General features: G+C 42.7%; 1 protein-coding gene across 6 annotated transcripts in view; it reads right to left on the bottom strand.

Moving 5' to 3' along the window:
* LOC147905161 (U5 small nuclear ribonucleoprotein helicase) overlaps window positions 1–25,030 on the bottom strand; it is a 141,428-nt gene that overhangs the window by 35,645 nt on the left and 80,753 nt on the right. For all 6 annotated transcript variants that reach the window (XR_015542739.1, XR_015542740.1, XM_087390662.1 and 3 more), the window contains 8 exons: window positions 10,245–10,457; window positions 9,394–9,549; window positions 4,537–4,761; window positions 4,345–4,446; window positions 4,132–4,212; window positions 3,815–3,895; window positions 3,227–3,430; window positions 2,990–3,106 (listed from right to left, as the gene is read on the bottom strand). Coding sequence is in view for 4 of the 6 variants with exons in the window: in XM_087390662.1 (XP_087246788.1) it covers window positions 2,990–3,106; window positions 3,227–3,430; window positions 3,815–3,895; window positions 4,132–4,212; window positions 4,345–4,446; window positions 4,537–4,761; window positions 9,394–9,549; window positions 10,245–10,457 (1,179 nt within the window). In the remaining 2 variants the exon portion in view is untranslated. The remainder of the gene's footprint in view (window positions 1–2,989; window positions 3,107–3,226; window positions 3,431–3,814; window positions 3,896–4,131; window positions 4,213–4,344; window positions 4,447–4,536; window positions 4,762–9,393; window positions 9,550–10,244; window positions 10,458–25,030) is intronic.

The following is a 25,030-nucleotide window of genomic DNA, read 5'->3' as shown; positions in this document are numbered from 1 at the left end:
TAAAGTCAACCATACCTACGTGTTCTTTAGCTTGACCATTCCACTCTAATACAGAGCACATTTGATCATGTATACGTTTCTTATTAGGAGATCCACTTTGACCACAAGTTAGCCCCACCTACAATGCCCGCCTCTCTACTATGCTTGTAGATATGAGGATAGAGCTGACCTGATCACCTGCTCCTTCAAGCTGCCACCCTCCCGTTTGTTTTTCGCACCCATCCACCACCATCGGTTGGTATGATGATGAGTGTAACGCCTTGTGGCGTCAACTCAAATTCGAGCCAAGCATCATCTTCCAATTGACACGAAGACCAAATGAGAATATTACCATCTAGTCCACCAAAAGAAGAGTAACTTCATCTAATAGAATGATAAGGAATTACTAAGCATTCTGTTTAGCATAAACCCCGACAACTTCTAGCATCCCCTCTCAATGACCTAGCCATCTCGCACACATATGCATTATCAAACACGCAACCCTCAAGCTACACAATGGCTGAGCTGTGGCTATGCATCTAGTACATGTTAGAATTATTGGCATATTCTAGGCAGTGGCCAATGTAATCCATAAGTGAGTTAGGGACACTTTTCCGTAGGAGGTTTTTCCTAGTATAGTTTTGTCACTTGGACAAAACCATCCTCTCACTTGTACTCATCTTATCTTTCTATTGCACACTCAACGTTTTGCTCTTGCTCTCACACTCTTGCTTCCTACTCCCTCCATTTCTCACATTTGGTATCAGAGCCTCGTTGAGCTCCTGCCACGAGCCCAAGCTCCTCCTGCCCATACCGCTCGTGCTTCTGCTACTGCCGCATTCCGTCCGTACGCTTGTAGCATTCTGTACAGCATGAAGCACTCCGTACAACCCTCGTCGGAGCTCGCCATCCGTACAGTTGTCGTCCGTATAGTCCATATGATTGAACGGAACTGTAGTCAACCAGTCCATGGAGTGCCGGCCGTACCAGCTTGCCATCTGTACAGCTCCCGCACGTGGGAGCTCGCCGTACATTCCTACGAAGTCCGTCTATACGCCCTATTGCTCCAGTCGTCTGTCCCTACAGCCACTTCCATCCGCACGCCGTACATGCTAGCTGATGTACAATCTGTCGTACATCTATACATGCCTTGCATCAGTGCATTCGTCATACAGGCCATACAACTTTACTTTTGCCGTACTGTCAGTTTCGTACAGTTTGTAGGCATCCATACACTTTGCAGATTTTCCTTACAAGTGAAACTTGCAAGTGATCTTTGGCAGGCGCATTTTGCAGAGAGGCATTGTTTGGCTGGTATTCTGGAAACACATTTGTTGCAAGCATTGCAGTCAGGTTGCAGAATCTGCCCCAAAAATTTGGGCCTTTTTGGTTCTGCTTGCAATCTTGCATACAAAATTTGGGGCTTTTGCAGATAATTACAAAATTTGGGGCTTTTGGTAAATTTGCCCTCTTTCATGTGCAATTTCTTGTAGGAATTTAGGGCTTTTGCATTGTGGATGCAATTTGGCAGTTGACAGATTATTTGGGCGCTTTACAAGCAATTTTGGACTCAGTTTGTGTCACATTACAGACATTTGCCACTTTTTGTAGATATACTTTGCAGATTTTGGGCATTTGCAGAGCATTTTGGTGCATTTCAAGCCTTTGATAGGCTATGACAGCAATTGTTGTTTTGGGCAGAATCTTTGGCAAACTTTGGTTGTGCATCTTACATCCCAAGAATGGATTTTACTTGTCTAGTTTGCTGCATTTTTTAGTTTTCTGGCAGATATGGCTCAGAACAACCCCAATGAGGTGTTTGGAGTCCTCACACAGGAGGATAAGTTGGATGGTACCAACTACTCCTTGTGGAGTTTTATGGTTCGCAACATCTTGGTTGGAAGACATCTTTGGGATTATGTCAATGGAGATGAGACAAGGCCAGAAACTATGGCTACACCTGTCACTCCTATAGGTGGAGGCAGAGGTAGAGGTCAAGGTGCAGGACAAGTGGTAGGAGCAGCAGAGAAATTCAACTTGCAAATGAAAGCCGAAAGTTGAAACTAATTACTAGATCCAAATTGAACATACTAGTCAACAATCTATGGGGAGCACCTCGACATTGGAAGAGGGAGATGTGAGTAAGAAGAGAGCTAAAATTAGAAGGCGATAAGGATGGGTAATGGGTAGCAAGGAGTATGAAGAAGCTAAAGAAGGGAAAGGCGTGCGAAGGGGCAGCATGGACTGCAACAGCCACAAAAGGGACTGTGGGGCAGGAACCAGCCTTGAGATGGCTGAAAAGGAGAGCAAGGGCAGAGTGGATGGAGGTGGGAGAGAGGTTTGAGCAGGAGTGGATAGAATGAAGCAGCAAGTAAGCACAAGCACACACCAAATCAGCCCAATTTAAAGTGGTGACTGGACTTTTAGGTATGTCTTATGATTACAAGTATATATTTAAAGGCAGAGGGACACATCTGGTCCACCAAAAACCAAAACCAAAAGAAACCCACACCATTAAAAAAACATATGCACCCCCCCCCCTCCCCCTAAAAACGAAAACTTTTTTTGGTATCCATACCATATGGTACAGAATGTATCATACCGTTCGATACAGAAGATTCTCTATGGTACGCATACCAGAACCAGTTGAACTGGATCACACCAGCCACAAGAATGGAGCTCTCATCTACTCTCTGTTGTAAAATCTGAGTTCTCTGAGTTGACTTGTTAAGATACCAAAACCTTAATTAATATAAAGAAGAGGCTGACCAATTCAGAAGGTCAGTATACCTTTAAGGGCAACAAGATTTCTTTCATGAAGATAACACAGAAAATACAAACACGTTGCATGCATATGCACAGGTATTGGCAACTTGATCAACCTCAAAAGATTCATCAAAAAGCCTAAACCATTTTAACCATTTTCCCTTGAATCATTAGCATTGACATACATATACATAATCCAAATAAGAAGACCGATCTCTAATGGTAAGAATGGAAGTAAGCTCACCTGTGTTTGTATTGGATTGAAATGAGAAAACGTGTACATGCTCTCATATATTTTGTTTCCAAGAGCTGTGACTGGAAGCGGGCGCAAATCAAGCAATTCTGTGTGACGCGGATGAACCTGGGCAGCCAAAGAATGCATCATTTCAGACAATCCCATCAAACACAGACAGACCCTCATACATCCAGAAAGGAAATGTTTCACTTAGATATTTATGATGAAAAATGTATCAAGTCTTACTTCAGGTAAAATAAGATGCTGGAATGATACAGTATGAAACGCCTCTGCCTGCAGCCATCTATCTGATACAACACGGATATAGTATTGAGGTGGGAGCGGCTCAAAAATTGGTATTGTAAAGGTCACTGTTTGGCTTCCTTCAGTCACCATTTTTTTGGTCATTGTCAACACCTCAGAGTGGTAGATATGTTCATTCTCTGAATCCTGAGACAGGCAGACAAGACCATGATCAATGAAGTACAACCTAAACATACATGACAAACAAACAATCATAAATAGTATCATACTTCAATCACACCCAAAGCGGTATCGAACACACCGACATGCCCCACAGTCCTGATTAGAGCAGCTTAATTGCTAGGAAGAGACGGCATTACAATCTCAGAGCAAACAAACTTGCAGACCCGAAATTGTATCAATATACAAGAATATAAATTCCTTTCCAGTTGAACAGAAGCTAAGACGTTAGTAAGGGCAAAAGCTACACTAGAGTGGAGAGGATTACAGGGCAAGTAAATCCTCAACCCAGTATTTAACTCTCAATACATATTACACATAATATACTAGTGCTTGCATGGAAAAAGATACCTCCACCCAAAGCCACCACTTCTCACTCGTACCATGCCATCGTTCTTTCCAGACAAAATCAGGAGCCAATGTCAATACTACCTGCAGAAGCCTTACCCTTAGCAAGATCCAGAAGCCTTAACCTTAGCAAGATGATAAGACCCTCTTTCAAGAACCGCAGTCATACATCACAATAGATTGCAGCACTCTTAACGGCTTCCCAAACATCAAGAACATAAGCCAATGAAACAGTTAAATCTCTGTAAGATTCTCATTCAGAATTGAACCCTGAACATGCAGATCCATCTCTTACATCAAAGAGAATGATATTTTTGCACCTGAAGTACACTCCTAGTGATAGGACTTATATTAGCTGAGAGATGGATTCGCGGGAAACTCTGCAAGCACTGCGAAACCAACTAAAGGGACATGGTACACATAGTGAGAAAAAGACTAAAGGTTAATGGAAAAACTTGTGCACTTTACAACTGTCAATTGCATTGATAATATCTATCCTAGAGAATTTATAATCAACAAACTTAGAAAGATACCTTGCCTCCATGGGGATGGCGTATCAATGACCCAATCTCCTTCTCATCCATATCATACAGCCTCTCGAGATCAGCTCCTCTGTCCTCAAGTTTATGCAATATCTGTGAAAGAACAAAAGTCTCAGTCATACAAGTCTGTGCAAGAAACTGTTTCTTTTAGGATTTGATTGCATCAGATCTAAGCGATTCAACCTCCGGAGATAGTTCCTTTTCAAATTGCCGCAGAGGATGCTGATGAGGCCAGATCTGATGATCCACTGCCTTGCAATATTCGAGTAACAGCGCTGTCATCGAACACCAACCTCGATGCAAACAAATCTCAAAAAGAGCACGCATTATCCGCCCTAAGCTGGCACTGATGTATGCACTGTCTGCAATCAAAGAGAAGCCGTCCAAACTTGCCCGCGACATGTAAACCTGTTTGTTTGCAGCATAAAACAAGATATCTGATTATAATCATAAAATTCCCTAATCACTTAGAGATTACAGAAAGGCAGAAGAACATTAAAAATTTATGGGGGAAAGACATCATCTTATTGATATGAACTCATGATTGATAAATATACTGCAAACTCTCAGTTTCACAAGGGCTCAAAATAGTGTAGATTGAAGGGGCAAATTGATGTATGTGTGTGTGTGCCTATGGGCTTGGAGTCCTATGCAAGAAGTGTGTGAGTGTAGGTGTGCTAGAAGGTTCTAGTTAAGTGTGTCAGGTTGGTGTGATGAGTGAGTGATCATAGGAGGTGATTGATTGAGATAATCAAGGAGATGATTGTGGATCTGGGATCTACCTACATGGAGGCAGTTGCCTATATATGTAACCACTCTTGGAATAAAGATTTGTATTGTGTGCCTCATTGCTTCTATATGGATTTACACGTGGTATCAGAGCTTGGTTAGAATCTGAGTGCCTAGAATGAGATTCCTAGAAGATTCCAACTAGATTCTATCTTCTTCCCAAATGCCTCCTATCTCTCCCTCTTCTACCTTGAGCTTGAGAAGCTCTGTTCTCTCCATCCACGCAATGCTTTGAGGAGCCCCTTCAGCCAGACCTTCCTTACTCTTGGGCGACCTTCCTGACCGGTGGGATTAACAAAATACATCGCCATGTCTGCGCACTGTCTCTCTGTGTCTTCCGCACCATTTCTGCAATGCTGCTCACCTCAGTCAACTACCTTGCAATTCCTCTGAGCCAAGCTTACTCTACACCTAGAGCTACCCTCTGAAGAATTTTGGGGCGACTTGGTTCAGAAATGAAGGAGAACTAGGTAAAAAACCAGTCGACTTTTTTTTAGAAGACAGTTTCCTCAAGCAAAGGAGATGCTGCTGCCCCGGGAGTTATAATGCACCATTTTGGCTATGGTTTGTTCTGAGCCTTTCTTGCATATGGATCTATGATTGCGCAGTAAAAGCCCCTATCTTGGTGATGCTTGGAGTGAGGTATCAAGCCTCCAAGGTTTACATGTACTCTGCAAGCATTTCTAGTGTATTTTTTGGAGTTTTTTATACTACACTAAATGCTTGAGGAGTAAACATTCAATTCAGAGATTATTCTTCTAAAATTCAGTTCAAAGTGTGTCATTTCAGTTCAGAGAATGTTAGTTCAGTTGGTGCTAATCTCTTAACAACAAGCCAACCTCAAATTCTCAAAGCTCTTCAAATGTCAAGAAGACTACAAAGACAAAGTACAAGGTGAGGAAGACTCCAGTTAAGAGGTTGTGGGAGAAGCCAACTGGTTATGATTATGCCAAACAATTAGGTTTTTCAGAATTTTTATCTTGCAATTTGTATCTATATGGTGAAGGTTATTTTTTTTGTTTAGAAAGATTGACCTTTTGTAAAGGGATTAGACACTACCATTAATTTGGTAAGACCTTCCCAAATGGCTTCCAAAATAGATAAGTTTGAAGAAGAGGGGTTCCACACTTGGCAAACAAAAAGGAAGTTTATTCTCATGAAAAAGGAAATATGGAAGGTAGCAAATGGAAAAGAAACTAAACCTACAACTAGAGAAGGAGAAGCTTCATGGCTTCCAAAAGATGAAAAAGCACTTGCTATAATTGCTCTTGGTTTCAGTGATTCCTTTATTCATCACATTGATGGATGTGAGACTGCTCATGCTGCATGGACTCATCTTGAGCATGTGTTTGGAGCACAGGGAAGATGCTCTAAGTTTAGCTTGCTTATCAAGTTCTTTGACTTAAAATTGGATAGAGAGGAGTTCATCTCTTCACATCTAAATTCAATGAAGAGCATTTTGACACAGTTATCCGGCATCAAGTTTAATCTTGATGAAGATATTGCAATTGCCATCTTACTTAGAAGTCTCACTAAAGAATATGGCACTATTGTAACCACACTCACCAATATTCTAGAAATAAGTCTGGTAGAAATTGAAGCATCACTCTTGGAAGAGGAGAGAAAGATCAAACAAAGAAGTAATTACAAAGAAGGGGCATATTTGGCCAGAAGCAACTTAAGCAACTTCAAGGGAAAGAGCAAAATGAAATGTAACTTTTGTAGCAAACCTAGACACTTTGAAAAGGAATGTTATGCCATGAAGAGATGTTCAGCCAATCTTGTTGAGGAAGCAGAAACTGAAGAAGAAGAAGAACCAGAGAATGTCAAATCTCTCACTGCTTACAACACCCAAGTCAAATCTAACAAGGGTAAGGATCCATATGTTTTCTAAGTTATGTGTGTGTGAGGTCAATAATGGTTCTCTGCCATGGATAGTCCATCCTTAAATGATATCGGTCATTGGCTAGGGATAAAATTCATTTTAATAATTAAAGTATAGGGAGTCTCTGCCATGGATAGTCCATCCTTAAATGATATCGGTCATTGGCTAGGGATAAAATTCATTTTAATAATTAAAGTATAGGGAGATGGATTAAGGAATCTTAGAAACTCTAGTACCTAACGTCTATTGCAGTATCTGGTTCTTCTCGTGCAGAAGATCCACATGAGTCAGCTAATTTTGCACAAGACCAGCATTGGGCTTTTTTGGTTACATGTTAATATAATCTTGATGCTTATGATGCCTGCATGATAGTTTCAGATGTTCATGATGCCAGGTTCTTTGATAGTGGTGCTAGCAAGCACATCACTTCTTACAGGAAGTTATTCAGCTCATTAGAGCATTCATCTCAGGGGACAGTGTCACATGTGTTAATAATGCATCATATACCGTGAAAGGTATTGGGCAAATTGCTCTTACTTCTGTCTCTAGTGGTATTGTCACTCTAGAGAATGTGCTTTATGTTCCAGGCATTCGAAAGAACCTCATTTCTATTTCAGCCATAGCTACATGTGGCTTTCAGGTTCTTTTTCAAGGTGTTAGGTGTGCAGTGTATGATGCTACACATGCCTTACCACGGTCTTGATTGGCACATTGACTAGAGGTCTTTAAAGACTTGATGCCTATGACATGTGTTTGGATGATGCTACACTTGTAGATGCACATGCCTTTGCTCCATGGCAAATACCCATTTGTGGATGAGGCTTGGACGGGTCGTAAGCCTCGCATTTCTCACATTAGGACTTTTGGATGCTTGGCCTATGCTCATGTGCCTTCACAAACACGCACTAAGTTGGATGAGAAAGCTGTCAAGTGCATTTCTATTGGGTATAGCGCAGAGAGCAAGCGCTATAAGCTCTATCAGCCCCGCACGAGCAAGTGTTTTGTTAGTCGGGATGTTGTGTTTGATAAATCTACCACTATGCCTTTTTTGGACTGTCAAAAACAGCCCGTTGTTGATGCCCCATATATTTTTAACAACTTGATGCTTTGTTTGCATCCGACCCTCAGGATGATGTTCCATCTGAGGTTGTACCTCCTCCATATGTTGGTCATTTGCAGCCACATGTGTAGCCGTATATTCAGCCTGATATGCCTCTCATTGATCAGGACCATTTGCACATGGCCCTTGAAGAGGAAAGAGCTGAAATCCAGGAGCCCAAAAACGTCCCCCGTTGGTTCCTTGACACATTAAAACACAGCAAACAAGATACTCCTCTGCCAGCCTGTACTAGAGCAGTTGTCCGGAAAGAGCATGCTAGTTTTGTTGCTTATGCATTGGTTGCTACAGCAGGCAATGAAGAGCCTTTATGTCCATCAATCAATTTTCATGAAAGCTTTTTGTTCCCACTGTTCGGTCCTCGATGGCATTGTGGATGGCCCTCCTAGGTGATGGAAGTTGGGCTACCCCCGGGAATCCCCTTTTTCAATTTGGCTCCCATATTTTCCATTAGCTCTCGTGGCAAGCTTTTTTTCAGCTTGATGTAGGCGTTTTTGTCTAAGGTACCTGTGTCGGCAAGTTAATAGGGACAAGAGTGCAATGTAAAGGCCAGGAAAAAATAGCCAGACGGCGGATCTCCATATGATGCATTTCTCCAGCAGCTCTTTTGGGCCTATTCATTAAGCTTGGGCCATATTTGGGCTTATGACGCAGTTTAAAAATTTGTCATATATTTTGTGCAGTCCTCGTGTAAGTCCACCCAAGTTGAATCTGTCAACTCGTGCCCTCTGGCTCTCTGTTGTGTCTTGTTTCCCGTTGTCCCTGACTCGGGCCGCTAAAGAAAAATATCACTGAAAGCAGAAAATGCCACACTTAAAAAATGCTTGGAAGAGCTGAAAATTACTGAAGGGAAGAAAATTTGAAGCAACGATTAACACACAAGCTAGGGATACCAAATCCTAGCCCAAGTGGAGAACAAACATGGGGCCCAAAAGGTTATCCAAGAGTAGCATATTTTTTAGCAGTTAAGTTCCAAAGCTTCCAAAATCTTCCACGAAAAAGAAACAAACCATTGAATAATCATGTGTCTATAAACCAACCTATCTCAGGTGACATTCATGAACCCACACAATTGCTGCTTCATATATTGTCAAATCTTTACACCAACTTGAAACTATCTACAAATCTGCACTTTGAATGCTCTTAGTTCCATGTATTACAATAAAAAGTATTACTCTGTTTATCAACGAGGGGGAAGAGGAAAGGCAAAGTCTTTTAGGAGGAGTAAAGCAGCCAAGCAATATGCCACCTGAATAAGGATAGTGATTTTTCCGATCCTATCCTCTGATCCACCACGAACCTCCAATGGACAAGCACCATGTCGCAACATTTCCAACTCATGGTGTTCCTCTTCTCTCACTATTATGTTCTCAAATTCAGATGAGTGGGCGACAAGGTTTATCAGCTGCTTTGCACCAAAAGATATAATGAGTGCTTGATGTTGAAAATTGGTTAGTCCCATAGATAAGATCTCTCTCTCTCTCTCTCTCTCTCTCTCTCTCTCACACGCTCATTCTCACTCACACACATGCGAACGCATGTGCGCAATCACTCAATAACTTATTGCCCACTCACATGCATGTATACACGCACACACACTTTTTTGTTTTTGAAAAATTGAGTTGCTTTATATTACAGAATCACCATCCTAGAATAGGATGATTAAAAATAAATCAAGAGAAAGCCTCAACATAGGACAGATATACATCATGATCTATGCATGCACGCACACACACCCCCCATTACATCCACTCACACACACGTGCCTGCGCACAAAACACAACCACCTACATACACGCAATCATGCACCTGTGTGAACTTCACAAAATCACTATCTTTATGTCTCCGTCATGGTCGCTATAACTCATATCAATTGCCGATGATTACACACAAGAACAATTCTTCCCAAAAGTTGTCTTTGCACTTTTTTATTTTGCCCAATTCAGAAAAGAGCCAAAAGTTACTACATGAGAGCTGACACAGATTTACAAAATTCTTGCTTGAATCCACAGTTGCCAGTGAACCAATTGATATGCATTGAAGAAAAGACACAATTGCTTGAGGCACAATAAGAGAGATTCAAAAAATCGTATCAGCTACCTCACTGTCATTCATGTGGCGTTTCAACATGTTATTGTAGGTCTCAATACTTGTATACTGGATGTAGTAGTGACTGGCCACCCGTCCTAGATCTGTAACATAGAGATTTCCACTTTTCTCATCAAACCGGAGCATCTTTGCTTTGTCCAAAGCACGTGCAGCATCAGAACTAAGGGTCTTCCTTCTTGCAGTAAGACTAGGATCCATGATAACCTGCATGACCAGTATCAAAGTCATTAATAAAATTACAACATGAGGAGCACACATTCTACAGAATGCTCGCAACCTTCCAAATGGAACAGATCCAGGCGTGATATTTTAATCTGAGCATGTATACACCTCCTTGAACTGACTCTTTATTTTGAAAAAACAGATGAGGTGAGCAGTAAAATTCAACAGAATTTTGAAAAATATAACATTGTAAGACTAGAATATATCCAATCGTACAAATTTAGATTTTTTGTTGTTCTAAAGTCCAAATTTCTACAAAGAAAATAAGAGAACAAAAGAGAAGAAGAATGAGGTAACAATTTTTTTTTTTAAAACAAAAGGGAGACATAATTTGCAAGCAAAGCAAAACTTATGTCGTCATCAGTTCCCAAGCATAAGCAGCTATACTAGGTTGCTAAAGACCCATGGAGTCTCTTGGGCAAAGCCAGTGCTTACTAAAATACGTCAAATAAACAAAAGAGAAAGAAAACAAGAAATAAAGAAGAAAGGAAGGAGGGACCACTGACTAAGCAAAAACAAACAAGCAGATTAAGAAACAAAACCGACCAGAAAACAGGAATAAAATCTCTCTCTCTCTCTCTCTCTCTCTCTCTCTCTCTCTCTCTCTCCTTGTTTGGCCTTTACATCGATGAGCTTGAGGCAGTCATGCAGACATCAGGGGGGGCTGGATGCTCTCCCCTCTCCCTCTCAGTCAGCCCATGCTCCCACATCCCATTGGGACTGCCTCATCCATTATGCTGTCATATCCATACCTCACCCAACTCACCTAGTCACCGCCCACCTTCCAGACTCATCCCCACACTTTCATGTCACAGCCATTACGGTTTCAGCTAGGACACGGGTGGGCTGATACACCAGAGGCCTGGGAGACCTTGCTCATGGAGGTACATAATTTACCTGATCGCGAGATGGAGCTGACACGCTTCGCACAGGAGCAGAGCCGCATCATACACAGGAGCAAGCTGGGACCATTCGAGAGAATGCTAGTCTCATTCAGGGACTCAGACAGGATATCTCGCAGCTCCGGCAAGAGGTCACAGCCATATGGACAAACAATCCTGGGGAGTACCCCGGTTGTCGAGGCACATATTATGAGCATGCAATCTGTTATTGAGGAGACATCCAAATGGGTTGACTGGCCAAACGGGAACCCGCAAGGATAACCGTTTCGGCTACCCTCATGGAGCAGCAGCAAAGAGCCAGTAAGGCTCTCAACATCAGAGTACTCGGGATCCCACGCACTGAGGCTACACCGATGGCAAATGCGACTGCTTTCGTGACAACTACTCTAGGTGTGGCTGAGCACAAGATCGAGAGGGCATGGCGGGTGGGGAGAGACCCCAATCGAGCGTAACCCTGGATCATATGGTTCCATGACACTTAGGCACGACTTTTAGCTCTACGACGCAGGCCTTCGAGATCAGCCAGCGATCTCCATGGATGGGGACCTCACCCCTCTACAGGTTGAGGAGACACGCTCTTTGTTGTAGTAGCGGGATCAGGCCCGGAAGGAGGGGAAGTGGACAGTGGTACGAGAGGACGACTTCATACAGGCCCCCGTAGGGCACCAGCCCCCTCCCCTACATAGGGAAGCGGGGTATATGAGACTCAAAGATCTGAGACCCTATCCTGCACCATTTGGAACTATAATGGTACCTTATGGTGAGAACCACAAAACTTATCAGAATCCTATATAAGTCACAACATAGTCTTTTATACAGAGACACATCACAGTCCATAGCGCCCACTTCCAGTCGTCAACGGGTACACATGGGAGTCTGCCTACAGAGATTAGATGAGGGATACAGGGGGAGTTCAAGGGTCAGGTGGAGTCACAGTCCTTTTCAGATCCACACTTTAGGGGACCATTTCAACAGAGCAGAGAAATGCATATTCCAGGTTTCTTTGGATCCGAATTCGGAACATGGACAGCCAGGATGTGTTTGTTGCAGTTTGCTACTTTCCCCTTGAGACCTCCCACTTTGCCAAAGATATTCGAGGTGAGGATGAGACATCTCCATTTGCTGCTTTCATTAGTCCATTGTTGACTTCTCTAGCCGCGGAGAAGTCCTCCTAGATGGGGACTTCAACGCAAGGACAGGCGCCCGTTAGGTACCACTCCTCGACTTCAGGGATGATTCCACTCTACTGCCAGACATTGACCTTGAGGAGGCAAGTATGCTACGCGTTTCGACTGATAGACGAGGTCCATTCACATCTTATGGGCACGCCCTATTAGACCTCGGCAGAATGCATGATCTCATTATCTATAATGGTCTTGACAAATGACCCGCCTCAGGTGGTTTCACATGCTTTCCACATGGGGGAGGCTCCAACGTTGTTGATTACATCATGGGATCCCCTGCCTTCACATCTCGCATCACTAACTTTACCGTAGCACCTCTCCCTCCAGGGGCTAATCATACCTATCTTTTCTTTAGCATTTCCACTCCCCGTCGCACAACACCTTCCACCCCACTGAGTTCTTACTCCACCTACCATGATATACAATTTGACCGCAATCAATCACCTACTTACTCTGGCCGTCTATACATCCTTCTCGCTTATATTGACTTCATACCCCTATCAGAGGATCGTGCTGCCCTAGTCACCCGCTCACTACACGAGGCTACCCTTCACGCTTTCCCCCACACCACCCGCTCCACCCGCCCACCACCCCCTGGGACCGTACCCTGTAATAGCTAGTACGATGATAAGTGTAAGGCTTTACGCCGTCAGCTCATATTCGAAACCAAAAACAGTCTTCCGAGCAAGCCAAAGACGCTACGCAAGTACCATAGACTGGTACGCAAAAAGAAACTAGACTTGGTTCGCCAGAACAAGGAGGAGCTACTGAACATTTTGTTTAGTAACAACTCTAAAGGACTTTTGGCGGAGGTTTCTAGAGGGACGGTCCCCCTCACCACTCACTAACACTCAGGTCTAGTTTGATTATGCACGCACACTTTATGACATCCCAAAGCAGCCAATCCCTAACCTCTCACATATGCCACGTCCCACATCCTGCACCCTCTTCACTAGCGGGGGGGGTAAAGGATGCCGTAATGCAACTTCATAATGGCCAATCGAAGGATCATGAGGGGCTATGCACTGAGTTCATTGCATATGGGATTAACCTCCTAGCCCCGATTTTAGCAAAGCTCTTTAATAAAGCTGTTTGTTTGGGGTTTCCACGCACCTGGACCATTAACACTATCTCGCCCATCCACAAGGTAGGGGATCCCATGAGCCCCAGAGAACTACAGGACCATTATGATTGCACGTGTCATGTCCAAGGTTTATGCATCAGTACTTGATTCCGAGGTCAGCAGATTTGTGAAGTGTCGAGGACTTAGAGCAGCAAGACAGGCCGGATTTCGACGTGATCATGGAACCATGGACCACATTCTCACGCTCAAATGTATCATTGAGGAGGCGAGGGCACGAAAGTAGAGGGTTTATTGTTGCTTTGTGGATTTTCGCAAGGCATTTAACACGGTTCCGAGAGCCCGCCTCATACGACGCCTATAGGATTTAGGTTATGACCAAGAGATCATTTGGGCTGTCATGGCACTTTACAACAGAGTTTCAGATAGAGTCCGGATAGGATCTGGGTGGACATACGAGATCATGAGCACTATCGGGGTAAAACAAGGGTGTCCATTATCACCTACCTTGTTTGGCCTCTACATTGACGAGCTTGAGACAGTGATGCAGACATCGGGGGGGGTAGGTTGCTCTCCTGCGGGCACACTGATCTGGATATTGCTTTACGCAAATGACGTGGCTCTCTTGTCTTCCTCAGCAGAGGGACTCCAGAGACACCTTGACACACTACAGTCCTTTTGTGAGTCTCATGATTTGAAGGTCAATCTGAGTAAACCAAGGTCATGATCTTCAATACATCTCGAGCCGTCATGCGCCAGGAGCAGTTCACATTTGATGGGTCACCTATTGAGATAGTTTCACCGTACACTTATCTTGGGGTTGTCTTTTCCGGACCCATTTCACTATGAGACCCGCGATGATGCAGGCACGCTTGAGCAGAGGATATGCTTCATTGGCCATACTAGAGAGGCAGTGCTTCTGCTCGCACTTTCAAGATCCACAAACCAAGGGGTTGCTTTTTGACTCCTTGGTCCCCGTCCAGCGGGGATGTACAACAGCCCATGTTGGAGGCCAAACTTGTTGGATACAGAGTGGGCCCGTGTGGAGCGGCTACAAGTTCTCATGTTATCACGGATGATTCATGGTAAGCCATCCATTCCTCACTAGATTATTCAAGCTGAGTTTGGGACACCCCATTACAGCTAGATCCTGCATTTTAGGTCATCACGTATCTATACCGAGTTAGGGAGTATGGGGATTACACCTCTGGGCATAGCAGCCTACCATGGCTAGCTCTATCCTCTTCTATGGCACTTGCAGCAGAAGGGGACCAGAGGTTCTGGTATGCACGCACACAGAGATGGTTTGAGCGACTGGGGTTGATAGACTACCTCCCTTCCAGTACAGCATGCATGCTCCGTTTTCTCCCCTCCTATCACACGAGGTCAACCAGGTTATCCGTGAGGATCTATTACAGCTACATACATTTCAAACCTCGTTGGGACCGAGTGAGCTCCCAATGAAGCTTAGCTTCTACAGAGTTCACTTCTTACATATCATAGCTGAGGGTTTCATTGACCCACTAGGATACACACAGATTTACCTACCCCTCACTGAGGATCTCTCTTGGGTAGTTCCGGGTCTCTTCACATAGACTTTGTATCGAGAGCGGCAAAGCAAAGCAACTACCCAGGGAGAGGCGCATATGCACATTGTGTGACATGCAAGAGGTTGAGACAGAGGAGCACTTCATCTTTAGGTATCCTGTTTACTATGAGATCCGAGGGCGTTTCTACTGCCTCTTCAGAGATAGCTATGGGATTTTGGTCCGATTCCTCTCCTACCCAGACCAGCGATGTCTGACACGTTTCATTCATGAGGTACTTAGACACCGCGAGAGGATACTCCGAGCACAGAGACATGAGCAGACTTTTTCCTTGGCTGATCCCTCTTAGAGCTCTATCACGGAGTTTTTTCAGCCAGATCACATAGACCCCCACGAGACGAGGCCTCAACATGACCGTAACCTGGAGCATGTGACCTGACAACTCAGACAGAGGGTTGACACACAAATCACACTTGGGGACATCCCCTCCCTATTTAGAGTCAGAGCCCGATCGAGGGGGGTCACAGTAGCCCTGGTTAGACACAAAGCTACGACCAGGGGACGTGCCACGAGTGCACCTTTGAGATGATGATGATGATGATGATGATGATGATGATGATGATGATGATGTTGAGATTGATATATAGTCGACCATCAACATGACTATGTTGTACTTAGGACCCACTCTGCATTTTTCGCATTGCTCGTTTAGTAGCTCCACTACCACAGCTCGTTTGTACCAGGTTTTTCACAGTCTCATAGACCCATCGGTCTTCCGAAGACTTTAATAAACTTTCTTTCTTTCTTTTCTTTCTTTTCTTTCTCTTGCTGGAAATCTGATTCAGAAATTGCTTTACGCAGAAAATGTGATACTCCTATCGTCCTCAGCAGAGGGGCTCCAAAGACACCTCGATGCACTACAGTCTTTCTGTGAGTCGCATGATTTGAAATTCAACCTTGGTAAAACCAAGGTCATGATCTTCAATACATCTTGGGTCATGATGCATCAGGAGAGATTTACTTTTGACGGATCACTGGTAGAGATTGTTTCATCATATGCCTAACTAGTGGTTATCTTTTCTGGATCCATTTTCACCATGAGACCAGCGATGTAGGCTCACCTAAGCAGAGTGTATGCCTCGTTAGCCAGATTGGAGATGCAGTGCTTCCGTTTATATTTTCAGGACCCTTGGACCAAATGTCTACTATTTGACTCCTTGGTTCAACCGGCAGGGATGTATGGCAGCCCTTGTTGGGGCCCAGACTTGTTAGATGCATAGTAGACCCATGTGGAGCGACTACAGGTTCTTATGCTATCACAGATGATTCGCAGCAAGCCTTCGGTCCCTCACCAGATCATTCAAGCTCAGTTTGGATCTTTACCATTGCAGCTTGCATCTTTTCACGTCATTACCTACTTATATCGAGTCATGGCATATGGAGATCGCATTTCTAGACGCAGTAGACTACTGTGGTTAGCATTGTCCTCCTCCATGGCACTATCAGCAAGAGGTGACCAGAGATGTTGGTATACGCACATAGTGGGGTGGTTTGAGCGACTCGGATTACAAATAGACTTTTTCCTTTCTAGTACAGCATTGATGCGCCATTATCGCCACTCCAGTACCATTAGGTCAACCAGGTCATACGGGAGGATCTTCTACAGCTACACACATTCCAGACCTGGTTGGCACCAACTGAGCTCCCAGTGAAAGCTTAGCTTCTACAGATATCATTGCCTACATCTTTCAGATGAGGGGTTTATCGACCCACCATGGTATACACGGGTTCACTTACTCCATTCATTGAGAATCTCCACTGGGCAGTTTTGGGTCTCTTCACATAGACCTCCGCATTGAAGTGGCCGAGCAAAGGGTTTACCCAAGGAGAGGCGCATATGTACCTTGTGTAGCCTACAGGAGATTGAGTCAGAGAAACATTTCATCTTCAAATGCCCTGTTTAGTATGAGATCAGGGGACGTTTTTATTGTCTATTCAAAGATAGCTCCGGGCTGTTATCCCAATTTCTCTCTTTTCGAGATCAGAGATGCCTGGCCGCGTTCATTCATGAGGCAGTTAGGCATCATGAGCACCTACTCCGCTGTCAGAGACATGACGAGCAGGCCCCGATGGACTCTCTTCTCAGAGCATGATCACTAAGTTCTTTCAGTCGGACCACATGGATGCCCGCTCTACAGGTCTCTGACATAATCGTGACCCAGAACCAGTGACACGGCAACGCAGACATAGGGTTGATGCACAGATTACACTTGGGGACATTCCCTCCATGCATCCAAAAGTATGTTACATCCATACTCTTTTCCTCCATCCCTCCTGTGAAAGCTTGATTCTTTGCAGCTATTCATCTTCTTGTAATGCAATCCAGTATAAGCCCTTGCTAATCCCACCTCCACAACAGCCTTGATCATTCTTTTCCATTGTTGTGTGCGCAAGACATTGAAGGAGAGATCACAATCCACCATTTTTTTGCCAATCTCAAACTCAGCTATGCGTTGGCTCTCTTTCTGCCAACTTGTGGAAGCAAGCATCCCAGGTAAAGTCCTCTGCAATGCACGTGACACACTGGCATAATTTTGTGGCCTCTTTCCCATTTCAGTAAGGTGGGAAGAAGCAACGGTAACTATCTTCTATAGTATCAGTGCCAATGGTCTCTATCTCCTCGACATTGTCAACAAGAAGATCATGAGAAGTAGCAGTAGCCACATGCAAGTCATCATCAAATTGGACTGGCAAGCGTCCCAGGTAAAGTCCTCTGCAATGCACGTGACACACTGGCATTATTGTGTGGCCTCTTTCCCGTTTCAGTAAGGTGGGAAGAAGCAACAGTACTATCTTCTATAGTATCAGTGCCAATGGTCTCTATCTCCTCAACATCGTCAACAAGAAGATCATGAGAAGTAGCAGTAGCCACATGCAAGTCATCATCAAATTGGACTGCATACTCATGCAAGATATCACCTGCATCCACCTGTGGGATCGCAGTGCAATCCTTAGTCCCCTTTCCAGCCAATTTAGACATGTGGCAAAAGAGACGTGTAAGTGTGCTTGTCTTCACAACACCACTATCTTTTTTTTGCACCAGAACCTCCACTAATTGGCGACAAATAGTGGTGTGCTTTACAAACACAAGATGAAGGGGCTTCGGCATCATGTAAACTGACATCCACATGGCACATACATAAAAGAATGGGATCAAAATGGGCACCAAGAAAAAAGAAAGAATCAGCTTCATGAGTCAAAGGGAGCAGCAGGCTGTTGCACTCTGCAGGCTGAAATAGGTCTGGGACAGGTCTGAGGTCACAGCAGGATGCAACAACAGAAGGGGCCAGCGGGCTGTTGGGGGCGGCCCCAGGGCTGAAATAGGGGGCAGCAGGCTGCCAACAACATAAGGGGGTAGCGGGCTAGTTTAGGGGGCTGAATGTAGAGGTGAGGGAAGGGGGCTGAATGAAGGCAGAATATAGAGATGAGGACGGCTGAATGTAGAGGACCGAGGTGAGGTAACAGGGCTGAATGAAGAGGTGAGAAAGAGGGGGCTGAATGAAGAGTGAGGGAAGGGAGCTGAATGGAGAGCTGGCTGCATCAATGTCCTCAATTCGCCTTTCACTTCTGAGGTGACTTTCACATGGCAGCCATAAGACGGGAGGAGGGAATCCTAAGATGAGATGAAATGAAAATCCACATGGTACCATCCATCCAATCCCCACCCGTGGAAGGAGACCAGACTGTATGCAACGAATTAGAAAATCTTTCAATGGTTCATGTCATGGAAAGCCCCCTGACCACAACCTCTCTTCTGAATTAATTTTCAATCTAAAACACTCAAAATTTAATCTTAAGCACAACACCTGAGCATGTGTCACCTTTGTCTTTGTGGATTGAGGATGGAGACTTGCTATTTTTTTTTGCATGTATGATATTATCCGTGAGCACTTAACTAGCTCAATGTGTGCATAATTCATTAGGATTATTGTCACGGGGACATAAAAAGTGATATAAAGTATCTTTGTAACTCAACCCACGCTTAACCCAAGGTTAACCATGGTTAAGTGTAGTAATGGTTTGGCCGTGAGGGACTGGCTAGAGGAAGTGCACACTTTCTAGAAGTTCCTAGGGGCAAAGTCTAGGTGCACCACTAGGTCCTAGGGGCAAGGCAAAGGCTTTAAAGAGGGGTCTAAAAGTTGGGCCCAAGGACAACCAACGTTGTCCTTGGTATGGTGGTTAGGACTTTAATGCAGGGGCAAATCGCAAGAAAGAAGTTGCATTTTTCATACGTGTATGTGTGCCCTTCCCCCACCTACCATCTCTCTCCCCTCACCCTCCTGGAGGCTTGGAGGTCTAGCAGAAGCTCCATGTTGCTATTTCATTGCATTTTGTTGCTACTCCTCTGCATTTGTTGCTGTTCTAACTCTCCCCCCAGCTCCTGCAACCTCTAGAACCAGCCCCGGCTGTTAGCACGCATCCTGAGACTGTTGTACGGCTTGGCATGGGTCCCGAGAGAATTTTTTGTGTCAAATTCTAGCCGTACGGACTGTACGGCTTTGGCATGGATTAGTGCGGGAGTCCCTAGGAGGTCCCTCCTAAGGTTGGTTTAAGTCAGGAATTGAAGGCCAGATCCCAATGTTGAGGCTCCTGGGCAAATTTGCAAGCTTGAGATCCTCTTCAGCTCTTTCTTGCTCACCCTTTGCTCTCTATCTTCATTTCTCTCTTATCCTGATTCCTGAAAGCCATCTGCACCTGCAGGGAGCCTAGACAGAGGATAGGCGCAAGGAAGGAGCTCGTCCCTCGGCCACCACAGACAACGGAAAATGATTCTTGTTCTTTCTTCCTTTGGAGCTTTTTGGAGTGCATGTGTGTTGTTTGCAGTCCTTTCAGCACTCTGCCAATCTTGTTTGTTTATACAGTAATTATTGGAATCCAAACTTATGCAGGAGCTTTGGTATGTACTGTATACCTTTATAAGACTACCTTTATAAGACTAGAATAAGTCCAATCATACAAATTTAGATTTTTTGTTGTTCTAAAGATCAAAAATCTACAAAGAATATAAAAGAGAAAATGAAAGAGAAGAAAAAAGAGGTAAACAAAAACTTTTATGAAAAACAAAAGGAAGACATACTTAGCAAGCAAAGCAACACTTATCTCATCATCAATGCCCAAGCATAAGCAGCTACACTGGGTTTCTAAAGACCCGCGGAGTCTCTTGGGCAAGCCCAGTGCTTACTAAAATACGTCAAATAAACAAAAGAGAAAGAAAACAAGAAATAAAGAAGAAACGAAGCAAGTGACTAAGCAAAAATAAACAAGCAAGTCAAGAAACAAAATCTTCCCAAAAACTAGAATCTCTCTCTTTCTCTCTCTCTTATTTAAAACATAAAAAGCTAAATGGCCCTTTACACTTATGTATCGTTTCTACAAGGCAAAAATACATTTCGAACTCAGAAAGCACAAGCATACTCAAACAAACTCTCTTTTAAAACTAAAAGAAAAACGAGCTATTCAGCTCCCCGCTTTTTGTTTTCAGCTTATGTTCAATCAATCTAAACACACCTAAGGGCGATACACCATAGATAAAAGACTTCATATCTAAGAATGTGCGAACATTTTTCATTATTTTCCTTGGATTATACCTCTTGTGTAATAGTAAAGTGATCAAATTACTACATTGAGTAATAAAAGACTCCTTAGTTGTACAAAGGCGGAAAAATCTATGGAATTGGGAAGAAATGACTCCATATTTTGCCAAATTAGAAATGTTTGAGTCAATGTGAGGCATTTTTATAATGTGTAAACCACTATATTCAAGTTGTTCATGTTTATCGTATATATCAACCTCTAATCCTATGGTAGATTGAGAAAGTCTAAGATCTAAGAAAACACAAGAATCCCCTCTTGAAGTGCAGTTCAGTTCACAAGAGTCACGAGGATAGATTCCTTCTCCAAAAGCTCTAGCGTCTTTGTACATAAAGTCTTGAAAGTTAGGAACATTTGGTACAAATAAATCATCTATAAAACGCCTAACTTGACTAAGCTTATGTAAAATGATAGGGCAGGTACTGATAGAAATAAGACGTTGCATAAACTCAAATTCATAAGTGAAAAGATAAAAGTTTGCTAAAAAGACGGCACAGTTAGTGCCCATGGGGATTCCTATAACTTGTTGAAACAAAGAATCACCTATTGTGATGTAAAGATTATCTAAAAGAAAATCTATCCAAGAGCAAACATCTTCCACACTTACTACCTTTGTGTATCTTTTCTTTTTAGAACCTATGTCATGATCTTTATTTTTTAGCCACAAAAAGTCAAAGCATAAGGCTGTTTTCTCAACTTTTAGCACTTTGCATCTATCTTTGTCAAATCTCAGCTTGAAAACTTGAGCCACTAGCTTTTTAATTCTAAACTTCACGTCTTCCAGCTCGATCTTTGTGTAAAGCGTGGTAAATTCATAGATTTGAAGGAAAATAGGAGACTCTTTTTCTTGAATGCTTCGACAAGAATTAAAAAATTTTACAACAGGAATCACTCCTATAGAGTTATTTAAAATCCAGCTTGAGTGCGAGGGGATATCTGCCTCTTTTAATAAGTCCCTCCAAAGTTCATGGACACTAGGCAACATGGCTTTGAAGCAGTAGCTTAGCCATTTAGAGACATCCGTCAAAGTAGTCTCACAAGCAGCTGCAATAAATCTTGGCTTTTTTGGAGTTTTGTGAAACTACCAAGCAGCACAAAGAAAAGGTATGCTTGGATTGCAAACAAACCCAGAAGACTTGCAAAAACTCTCATGTTTTGAGATCAAATCCTTTTGAGAAACTAAGGCAAGGGTGTAAGTTTTGGCATGCGAGTTCACTTCTCTCAAAAGACATTCTAAGTAAAACTTTTTGCAAATAAAAACAAAGTTATTGGAACATTTATCCACATAAGAAATGACAAAATTTCTATGGAATTTTCGAAGAAGAGTTTCATCTTCTTTAGAAAGATGGTTACTTTTCTTTGAGCAATTAACCGAAGGGACTTCTTCTAGTTTCAAAGCAACTTTCTTCAAAATCTTCCCTTTCCATTCTGATAAGATATTTTTAACTCCTAAACATTCTTCTAATTGCAAAACAAACTTTGAGATTCCCTTATCGATAGCTTTTAAAAGACCAGACTCTTTAAAAGAGTACAATCGAAATTTTATCCTGTTCATGAAAACGTCTCTTATGTTACTAGAAAGCAAAATTGAGGTATCAACTGTGACTACATGTCCTAAATCAGCATCAATAAAGCTTTGGAACCTCTTACTTTTACAACAACAAGGTTCTTTAAGGATAGAAGATTTTGAATGCTCTGAAAGCCTTTTACCTATCTCTCCATAGTTGAAAGCCTTTTGTCCTAAAGTTTTTACATACTTCCAAGCTACTACTGGATGCTTCCAAATTCTTCTCACAAAATGAGGGAGAGAATCCATTACTTCAGGAGACCTCAAAATGGAGTTTAAGCCTATCTTGTCAAGTGAGGGAGAAGTAAAAATACAAATCAAGAGTTCCTTATTTAGATAGACTTCTTTGCTTTGAAAGGAAGCTTTTACTTTTAAGAAGCGATCCAACGAAGTTTTAAGTTGTATATAATGGAGCTTATTTAGATTCAAATCCTCAAAAGAGAAGTTTTCCAAGGTGTATTGAAGTTTAAAAAGAACTTTGACATTATATTTTTCAAAAACTTTTATTGAAAAAAGACCCAGTGACATTAATCTATCTAGGTAGAGTAGTCTTCTTTTATAGTCTCGAGAAGCAAAAACTCTTGGAACTGAGAAAGTTAAAGGAACTAAAGGAGGAGGAAGTGGAGGAAGAGGAAGTGAGGGAGGCAGCTCACAAACATGTGAGATTGTAGGAGAGCTAGGACAACCTCGTAACATAACTTTAGGTTTTCATTCGATGTTAGGTGTATTGCTATGTTGGTAATGAGGAATGTTAAAGGGCTTGATATGAGTTCTCCACATCAAAGGGTTCTTTTTAGAGGTTCTTTTATTTTTACGAAGAGTTGATTTTCCTTCCAAATTAAAACCTCTTGGGAAGAAAGTGTGTAAAGTTCTCATCCAAAACAATTCACGAGGACGAGCAGGCTTGTAAAAGTCCTTGGCATTATTAAAATGGCCCTCTATATGCTCAATGGGAAAGCAACGAAAAGATTCGAAACTAGACTTTGCCATTGCTGCATATAAGGGTTTTGAATTCTCAATTAAGGAATTCTTCCTATGAACTTTTCTAGCTTCCCTAACATGTTCTTGAAAACGAATAAAAGCTGTCCTATAGGTTTGTCCTACATAAAGCATATTACTACTATGTATGTTATAGACAACATAAATTACTTGCGTGGCATGAATAGGACTAATAGAAACAGAAGTCTTGAGATGCTTGTTTCTAAGACGTCTTAGTTTATTAAGAATTCTTACGTTATTATTAGTATAATGAGTGCTAACTAATAAAGCCTTAAAGTTAGACCAATTAATGTTACCTTCCCCAAAATCATGAAGATTATTCATGTTTGACCTAGCTAAAAAGTTATACCTTTCTCTATATATGTTTCTTCTAGCCTTTTTGTTTTGATTTACCGAGCTAGACCCAACTAAATCACCTACCAAAGAGACAAGATCATCACTAGAATTTCCAATGTTGTTCGGTGAGGTCAAACGATCCAACATTGGGGAACTTGCTTGCACTCTCCCTGCCCATCCCAGTTTCTCCCTTGCTATATCCCGTAACTCTAGCAGGAGCAAGACTAGTATTTCGGGGGGGGCTTGCTTGCACAGTCGTTACTCTTCCCAAGGTAACTCCTCCCTTACTACTACAAGGGAATGTCACAAGAGCCAGATGACATCCCAGGAGATCACCTTGTTGGTTTCCAAAAGGCGAATTCATCATAGCATGTATCACTAATGCCAATATATCCCCAAACTTGTGATTACAGTTAGGGTTAGCCAAGGCCCCAAGGCCACTGTAAGAGCTTAATCAACCTAGAAGCACCAAAGAAAGAGAAAGAGAAAAGGAAAGTTACCAATAATTTAAAAAATAAATAAATAAAAAAGAAAGCGGTCATACAAGGAAATAAACCAAGGAGAGCAACTAAAACAAAACGCAAAAGCACACTTTTTAAAGAAATAAAATTAAATTAAGGGGGAGAGAGAGAGAGAGAGAGAGAGAGAGAGAGAATTAAAAATTAAAAAACTTATTAAACAAAAAGAAAAGAATTAAAATAATAATAAGAATAAATGAGAATAAGATTAACTGTTGGGGCTTCTGCACCCGCGTAAGATAAAATGATGTAGTTGAACAGCTGATCACCACTTCGACGAAAATTTAAAGAATTTGCATGTCTGCTAAGGTGATAGAAAAACATACCTTTGTAAGACTAGAATAAGTCCAATCATAGGCCATCTCATGGGCTATCCATAGATGCCACTTATACCTTGGTATGAGCCTTGTAGGCCTAGTTATAGTCAGTTAGGACTATTGGTACAGTTAGTTTATGTACCATCTAGGTCAGTTAGGACACTTAGTCCAATTAGGGCAATTAGCCCTAGGATTTTGTTATGTTGGCTCTCCCTTGAGCCTCCACACTTGTACTTGCAGCATTTTGATCATAGCAGCTCGTTTTTGGCTTTCTATCACTCATTTCTGAGCTTTCATTGATTGCCATAGCTAACAGTGGTACCAGAGCAGGCTAGGATCCTTTCCCCCGGCCATTGGCAATCTCCCTGAGTGCTAGTGCTCTCATTTGGAGCTGTTTGGTGGCCTCTTCCTCTGCTGTTCTGCATCGATTTGGAGCTGTGATCACACATGTG

The sequence above is a fragment of the Dipteris shenzhenensis genome, chromosome 2 (genome assembly GCF_047967505.1).
Source record: "Dipteris shenzhenensis isolate YYH24624 ecotype China chromosome 2, Dip_SZ_1.0, whole genome shotgun sequence".
Taxonomy (NCBI): Eukaryota; Viridiplantae; Streptophyta; class Polypodiopsida; order Gleicheniales; family Dipteridaceae; genus Dipteris; species Dipteris shenzhenensis.
Note: the sequence above shows the minus strand (reverse complement) of the source record. Positions and strands in the feature narration are given on the sequence as shown.